Here is an 8,771-nt window from a genome sequence, read left to right as displayed (position 1 = left end):
CAGGAGTGGCTGTGTGGTAAGTAGCTTGCTTACCAACCACATGGTTCCGGGTTCATTCCCACTGCGTGGCACCTTGGGCAAGTGTCTTCTACTATAGCCTTGGGCCGACCAAAGCCTTGTGAGTGGATTTGGTAGACGGAAACTGGAAGAAGCCTGTCGTATATATGTGTGTATGTTTGTGTCTGTCCCCCAACATCGCTTGACAACCGATGCTGGTGTGTTTACGTCCCCGTAACTTAGCGGTTCGGCAAAAGAGATCGATAGAATAAGTACTAGGCTTCCAAAGAATAAGTCCTGGGGTCGATTTGCTCGACTAAAAGGCAGTGCTCCAGCATGGCCGCAGTCAAATGACTGAAACAAGTAAAAGAGTAAAAGATGTATATATATATATATATATATATTGTTTGTTTTTATCATCATTATTATTATTGAGGCAGTGAGCTGACAGACTTGTTAGGGTGATGAGATAAACGCCCTGCAGTATTTCTTTTCTCTCTTTACATTCTGAGTTCAAATCCAGCTGAGGTTAGCTTTGCTTTTATCCCTCTGTGGTCAATGTAATTGACTAACCACTTGCCCCTAGAATTGCTGGCCTCATGCTAAGTGTTGATGATGATTGTCTCACAGCTTTGAGATTTCAATGATGTAATTGTTTATTTCTAGAATGATATTGTAGGGTAAGTGTGAGAGGCTGGATATGGCTGCTTTAAATGCTAAAAGTTTAAAGGAGAAAAAAAAAAACAGGTTCTCGAGCGAGATCGTTGCCAGTGCCCCTGGACTGGCTCCTGTGCGGGTGGCACATGAAATACACCATTTTGAGCGTGGCCGTTGCCAGTACCGCCTGACTGGCCCTCGTGCGGGTGACACGTAAAAGCACCCACTACACTCTCTGAGTGGTTGGCGTTAGGAAGGGCATCCAGCTGTAGAAACTCTGCCAGATCAGATTGGAGCCTGGTGTTGCCATCCGGTTTCACCAGTCCTCAGTCAAATCGTCCAACCCATGCTAGCATGGAAAGTGGACGTTAAACGATGATGATGATGATGCAAAAATCTGAAACGTTGTTGTTGTTTTTGATGGGCAGGTGGTGGCAGTGAGGAGATGACCTTCACCTTTCATCCTTTTCATCATCATCATCATTTAACCTCCATCTTGGCAGAACTGTTTAAGCGTCAGACAAAATGATTTACAGTATTTGTTTCAAATCTCTATGTTCTGAGTTCAAATCTAGCCGAGGTCAACTTTATCTCTGTAGCTTTCAGAGTTAACAAACTAAAGTACCTGTCAAAAAAGAGCAACCAAATCTCCCTCAAACTATACCCTTACCATCTTAAAGTATTAGACACATTGGATAATGTTGTACAAGATACACTATGCTTGAAAATGAACTAAGATGGGCATGGATGGTCAGGGCCAACTTGGGACTTAAGTACTAAAAGAAAGAAAACTCTTTGCTGTGTTTTTTTAATCCAGCCATGTCCAGCCCAAATATTCTTCCTGTTTTATGTTCAGACTGATCAGATCTGGCCTCTCATATCCATCCTGCAATGTCATTCTGAGAATAGACAGTCACAGGGTCAAAATCTCAAAGCTACTAGCTAATGCATGATTAATTCAAATAGGTAGGTAAGCATTACATTTGAGAGAAGTTTTTGAATGCTAAATGATCAGGAATTATCCAATTATTGCTTTTGTCTTTCATATTTGTTATTAATTTTTTTCCCGTGTGTGTGTGTGTGTGTTAATATTTATACTGAAGATTATGTTTTATGTACTTTTCTTTTGACAGCAAAAATGGGTGACTATTTTGTCAGAAGACCAGCCTACCATGGCATTCCATGCAAGCCTCACCAACGCTTTTGGAAAAGGAGCATTTATTAATTTGCTTCGACAGTTTGCAAAGGTTAGAAGAAAACAAAGAAAAACGCTTTATATTTCATATCCCTTCGTTTTGATAATTATTAAAACTGATGATTATTGCATTTTGAAATAGCAGCAAAATATTCTCTGTTGTTATATAAGCAAACATAGCTGTGTGATGAAGAAGTATGCTTCTCCAGCACATGGGGTTTGGGTTCAATCTCACTGTATGGCACATTGGACAAGCAATTTCTACTGTAGCCTCAGGTCTACCAAAGCCTTCTAAGTGAATTTGGTTTGTGGAAACTGAAAAAAAGCCTAAGGGCATCTAATGGCAACTGGTGGAAGCATCGGGCTGTAGAAATCTGCTTCAGCAAATTCCATTTGACTCTTGCAAGCATGGAACAACAATGATGATGTGTGTTTGTGAGTTCATATTTCTGCTGTTTTTATGTGTGTTTGCCAATTGTAAACAATGACAGTGTCATTTGTTGCAAGTTCTCTCCATAAAAACATGTCCAGGCTGTTTGATAGACGAAAGATTAATACCTCTCTTGGAAACAAGGTGGGGTTAGCTCCATCTGACTCATGCAAACACAGAAAAGTAGATGTAAAACCAATGATGATGTCATACTTGGCTTATTTCAGGGTTTCTCTGTCACAATCCAGCTCTGGATAATGCTCTTCCATCCTTATAGAACCCCAAATATATCTAATGGAGTATGTAAAGAGAAGTGTAAGATACTACACAATGCATGTCATCATCATCATCGTTTAACTTCTGTTTTCCATGCTGGCATGGATTGAACGGTTTGACTGAGGCCTGGAAAGCCAGCGGCTGCACCAGGCTCCGATCTGATCTGGCAATGTTTCTACAGCTGGGTGCCCTTCCTAACGCCAACCACTCCGAGAGTAGTGGGAGCTTTTAATGTGCCACCGGCACTGGAGCCAGTCAGGGAACACTGGCATCAGCCACATTCGGATGGTGCTTTTTATGTGCCATTGGCACGGGAGCCAGTCAAGCAGCCCTGGCATCGGTCACATTGGCAGCCCTATTCATACACTAGAAACTGTTGCTACTCTGAGTTTCACACTTGTTTTCATTTATAAAAATATATTTTAGGAGCATGAAAATAGAAAGTAGTAAAAGAGTACTCAATATGTATCGTGTGTGTGTGGGGATGGTCTTTCTTTTTTACTAATTAAACGCACACACTATTTTTCTGATCAATCAATAAAACGATGTAGGAGGAGTTAGCTAACAACGCCACAAACAAACACACACCGATTTTCCACATATGTAGTAGATATATCTATATATGTATATTTTAGTCTATTGCTAACAAGATTTTCTGCTGTTTTATCTGCCTTACCTTCTTCCTATTACAGATATTAACTCTACTTTTTTTTTGCTTCCAGCTCCATTCAAATAAAAAACAAATCAGTGTTGGATTTATAGGTTATCCAAATGTTGGGAAAAGTTCCGTTATTAATACTTTGCGCAAGAAAAAAGTTTGTAAAGTGGCTCCGATTGCTGGTGAGACAAAGGTAAGTAAATGACACAAACCACAAGTATGGTCTGAAGATCATACATAGACACAGGAGTGGCCCTGTGATAAGAAACTTGCTTTCCGACCACATGGTTCCGGGTTCAGTCCCACTGTGTGGCACCTTGGGCAAGTGTCTTCTACTATAGCCTCGGGCCAACTAAAGCCTTGTGAGTGGATATGGTACACAAAAAATGAAAGAAGCCCGTTGTGTACATATGTGTGTGTTTGTCCCCCCACCACCACCACCATCGCTTGACAACCGATGTTGGTGTGTTTACGTCCCCGTAACTTAGCTGTTTGGGAAAAGAAACCGATAAAATAAGCACTAGGCTTACAAAAAATAAGTCCTGGAGACGATTTGTTTGACTAAAGGCGGTGCTCCAGCATGGCCGCAGTCAAATGGGTAAAAGAGTACTAGACACATTTCAATGTTCAATTTCATTTCTTGTTGTTTATTGTATTGCAATTTTAGGAGTTCAGTGGATTGAACAATACTTTTTTTTTTTACAACAGTGGCTGTGTGGTAAGTAGCTTGCTTACCAACCACATGGTTCTGGGTTCTTTTATCCATTTTCAAAAGAAGTCAATACTAGTTACTTTTGAAGTTTTCTTTGAACAGCCAGGTGTCAGTTTACCTGGAAAAAAAAACAATGCAGTTATTAATAAGAAATTACTGCAAGCAAGATTCCCCAGCTCTAGCATCACCCCTTCATAGTCAGCCTATGAACTTTTCACCTCACCCCTGTATTTGGGCTGGATATAGCCGGTTAAAATGCTAAAGGATTCATACATTCTGTCACATAAAATGCTTCATCTCTCATTTTCAGTATTTATTTTACTTATTAATTAATTCTTCTAACTCAATTCATTCTCTTCTCTCTGTTTTACAGGTTTGGCAGTACATAACACTGATGAGAAGAATATATCTGGTAGATTGTCCTGGTGTGGTGTATCCATCTGGTTCCACTCCTACAGAAATTGTTTTGAAAGGTGTGGTAAGTATTATAGATTTCATTCTTTCCATCCTTGCTCATCCTGTTGTGCTGTATATCTAGGACTGCATTATTCAAAATTAATTTTCTCTGTTGTCTGTACTCTGTGTAAGTTGGATCTATTAATATAAATATCTAAATATTTATACTACAGTATTCATCATCTGAATGTCTTCATCCTTTGCTTTCACTAGTCACTAAACCTTTTTCTATTTCCTCTCCCTGTTCCTTTCTGTTGAAGAGCATAGGCTCAAAATGTAAAAGACTTTCTCACTTCACGAGCATTAAACTAATACATTTGTTTGTTGTTCACACAGCGGTCTTCGTCTTTTGTTTTTTTGTAAATTCTCACTATATATATATATATATATATATATAGATAGATAGATAGATAGATAGGTAGATATATATATATATATATATGCGTATATAAATCTATCTGTACTTATGTGTATGCAATTTTGTCTCGTCTTGACATCATGTGATAGTTGTAAACAAGAATCACTGTCATACAACCAGTGTCACTAATTACCAATGTTTTGCAAAAACATGTCTGGCCATGGGGAAACTTTCCTTGCTTGAAAACAAGCAGAGGTTGATAAAAGAAAAAGCATCCAACTATAGAAAATCTGCCTCAATAAATGCTGCCAACCCATACAAGTCTGGAAGAGTGAACATTAAAACAATAATGATTTATATGTATATAAATGTATGTATGTATGTACAAGGTGAGCCAAAAGTCACACCAAAACATTTGACATTATTATTATTCATTTTGTTCATTATGTACATGGGTATTCATCATTATTTTATTCAATTTTGGAAGAATTGGAGTATGTCTTTCACAATTCTACACGTATGCACATATATGTATGTATACTTTCGTATTGATCTTATCCTTATTTATATATATATACACACAACAGGTTTCTTCTAGTTTCCATTCACCAAATCAAACTTATAACAAATACATACCATTCTTTTATAAAATATATTTTTATTAAATTCTCTTAAAAGACGCCTCCTCTCGTGTTGCAGAGCACCAGAATTTTTTCTTAAATCTTGGGGTTCTTCATAACTTAGAGATACATTTCTCCATTGACTGATCCACCGGTGGCTTGTTCTGGGTAACCTTGTTGTAATGAAAGTATTCTCCTTGAATTCCAGGTACGAGTGGAACATTTGAGGAATCCAGAAGACTACATTGGAGCTGTACTTGAACGAGTGCGACCTGAATATATTACACGAGCTTATAAAATAGAAAGTTGGAATGGTACAGAAGACTTCTTGGAAAAACTTGCCAAAAGATACGGAAAATTATTGAAGGTAATAAATCTGTCTAAGATTTTATTTCTAGTTACCTTCTATCTCTCACTTGTTTCAGTCATTGGACTGTGGCCATGCTACTGCACTGCCTTGAAAGGTTTAGGCAAACCAATTGACCCAAGTATTTATGTTTTTTTTTCTTTTAAGTCTGAGACTTATCAATCAGCCCATGTCAGAATGGATTAGTTACTTCTGGAATACATTATGATATAAATGAATGAATTTTTAAGAAACTGTTTTTTTTTTTTTTTATAAACTTCTAAATTTCTATGTCTTTTTGATGTAACTATTTTCAGGGTGGCGACCCAGATTTCAACAATATTTCCAAAATTGTGTTGAATGATTGGCAACGAGGACGTCTTCCATATTTTGTTAAACCACCAGTAAGAGAGGTGTGAACAAATTTTTTAATGTATTAAGTGTTATATGTGTGTGTGTGTAGCTTCCTCATCATTCATTTCAATGCCCACTTTTCCATGCTTGCAAGGGTCAGGTGTGTCTGTCTATATACTTATGGCTGCTGGAGAAAGTATTTTGATTCTAGCAAAGAAGCATGCAGTTTAGGACATGACTGCAGCCTTTATCAACACAGGAATAAAAATGCAGCTTGACTGATTATTATTTACAACTGCTGCTAAAGAAAAAGAAATAAGAATATCTACATACACATGTGTGTGTGTAATAATTTTATATTTGAGTATGCTGTTAAAAGCCTCTTCACAGTATTCGGCTACCTGATGTCAACAACAGGATGAAGGTACATACCACTGGATTTACTTTGGGAAATCCTTTGTGTCTCTGTAGAGTTTATAAAAAATATGAGAGAAAGAATTCTTCGTAATGATAATCAGTTCCTTATGGAGACGCATAGTACACTAAAATTACCAAAGTGTATCATAGAAATAAACAAAATGACAAGTAAAAAAATAGGTATTTTTTGAAAAGACACCTGATACATCTATGATTTTCATTTAAGGATTTATCAATGATAAGTTTAATAGATTGCTTTGCTGTAAGAGTAATTTAAATAATTTAGTAAATAAAAGTTCAAAGTTATTTTCCTATCCTTCAGAAATCCCAGTTACTCATGCTTGATTATATTCTGAAATGAATGATTAATTTTTGCAGGGAGACGAGACAGAAAGCGTTGTTGACAAAGTAGTCGTTGAGACCCCTTCAAAGGAAACTGCAATAATGGATGAGGAAACTGTGAAAACCATTCCACAAGTGCAACAGGACTTAAGCAAAATTCAGGTGCAACCAGAGTTTGTTGGTGATGACGTTAAATCCGTGAATTTGGATGTATCGCGAGATGATTCTGATGTTGAAGATGTTTCAGACAAAGAAAGTGATGAAAATGACGATGAGACAAAAGAAATCGCAATTCCTAATGTTGAGAAGGAATCAGCTGATGCGAAAGCATTCGTTGAGTTAATGACAAAGTCTAACGAAGCAGAACAAACTGCTGCTGCTGCTGGAGAAAAAGATAAGGGAACCGATGATTCTTCAGATAAATCCATTTCCAAAGAAGAATCAAATGTTACAGAGACTGCTGCACAAGAAAATACATCAGCAAAAGATGAAGATAAGAGCGAAGAGATAATTGATGATAACAGCAAAGATGAAACTGAAGAGAAGTCTTTGACAGCTTCTCTTGAGAGTATTCCATCAGGAAGTGGTATTTCTGCTGTCACAGAGGATTCTGACGATGAAGGTATATATATATTTATTTATATTGATGTTTGTTTTTATGTTGAATTCTAATACAAACAACTTTACATTAATCTAATGGGTTACTCTATACTTTTCTAGAGTAAAAATTTATCATTCTTAAACAAGGATGTTGTTGACTGTGACTTCGAAGTTTCAGCAGCTAACCCCAAAACGTGTGATTGCAAAGCTAGCTTCTTAACCACATAGTCATGCCTGTGCCCTATAGCAAGTTGTTTCTTTATTTTCATATTTCACTTTTTCTTTGTCTCTGAATATTTCAGCTGATTTCATGTACAAGATGAAGGATCCAGAAAGCAAGCCTAGTACCAGTGTAACAAAGGAATGTTCTTCCAAGGTGAACATAGCCAAGTCAAACAAGAATAAGAAACGAAAGAAGAAGCGACATGAAGAAAGTTCCGATGAAGATGAAGCACCTAAGTTGACTGGCAAACAAGTAAGTTTATTTTGGTTTGTTTTGTTTGTTTTTTTAACTACTCAGATTTTAAGGCTGGCCATGATACAGCAGTTTTATAACGATCAGCTTTTGAGTTTGGTTTTCTAGTAGAAGGCACCTAAAGTGCCAAGTTGTGGAACTAAACCAAGGTTGTGAAGCAAATTTGTCAGCCTCACAACAATCTTAGTTTTCTTTAGACTTTCTCTTTCTTTTTTTTTTTTTCGTGCGTGTGTCTATGGTAAACTCCTGAAAATTTCTTGTTCCATTTTGACCACCTTGGCATTTCATTTATTTTCCTCAGCGTCGCAAACTGGATCGCAAAGAGAGAACGAAGAAAATCGGAAAACATTTCTATGAATACGCAAACGTGAAGAACCGAAGCGACCGAGCAAGACGGTAGAATCATCTTGGAAGGAACCATTGTAATTCTCTCTGTTTTGAGAAGGTATTATTCTATAAGCAAAGATGTATGTATGTAAATATTCTACAAATATAAATAATATCTTTGAGATTGTAAACTTTAGTTTTTGTTGTTATTAAACCCAATTGCTTGAATTGCTAAACTCTTGGAGTGGTTGGCGTTAGGAAGGGCATCCACTGTAGAAATTCTGCCAGATCAGATTGGAGCCTGGTGTTGCCATCCGGTTTCACCAGTCCTCAGTCAAATCGTCCAACCCATGCTAGCATGGAAAGCAGACGTTAAACGACGATGATGATGCAGTGAGGTAGACCCTTAAAAATACATGTCATGCCAAAATATATGTAGAAATGCATTAATAAAAATAGAAAATCTCCATCCATAAAATATTTCTCCTTATATGTATGTGTGTGTGTATATATATATATATATATATATATATATATATATATATATATAT

General features: G+C 37.0%; 1 protein-coding gene across 1 annotated transcript in view; it reads left to right on the top strand.

Moving 5' to 3' along the window:
• The window catches only part of LOC106873083 (nucleolar GTP-binding protein 2), a 14,405-nt gene extending 5,994 nt beyond the window's left edge, over positions 1 to 8,411 (top strand). The window contains exons 7-14 of the mRNA XM_014920303.2: positions 1,788 to 1,901; positions 3,278 to 3,406; positions 4,299 to 4,403; positions 5,568 to 5,726; positions 6,023 to 6,118; positions 6,855 to 7,440; positions 7,721 to 7,893; positions 8,195 to 8,411. Of these exons, the coding sequence (XP_014775789.1) occupies positions 1,788 to 1,901; positions 3,278 to 3,406; positions 4,299 to 4,403; positions 5,568 to 5,726; positions 6,023 to 6,118; positions 6,855 to 7,440; positions 7,721 to 7,893; positions 8,195 to 8,293 (1,461 nt within the window). The 3' untranslated portion in view covers positions 8,294 to 8,411. The remainder of the gene's footprint in view (positions 1 to 1,787; positions 1,902 to 3,277; positions 3,407 to 4,298; positions 4,404 to 5,567; positions 5,727 to 6,022; positions 6,119 to 6,854; positions 7,441 to 7,720; positions 7,894 to 8,194) is intronic.
• The last annotated feature ends 360 nt before the right edge of the window (positions 8,412 to 8,771 follow it).

The sequence above is a fragment of the Octopus bimaculoides genome, chromosome 19 (genome assembly GCF_001194135.2).
Source record: "Octopus bimaculoides isolate UCB-OBI-ISO-001 chromosome 19, ASM119413v2, whole genome shotgun sequence".
Classification (NCBI taxonomy): Eukaryota; Metazoa; Mollusca; class Cephalopoda; order Octopoda; family Octopodidae; genus Octopus; species Octopus bimaculoides.
Note: the sequence above shows the minus strand (reverse complement) of the source record. Positions and strands in the feature narration are given on the sequence as shown.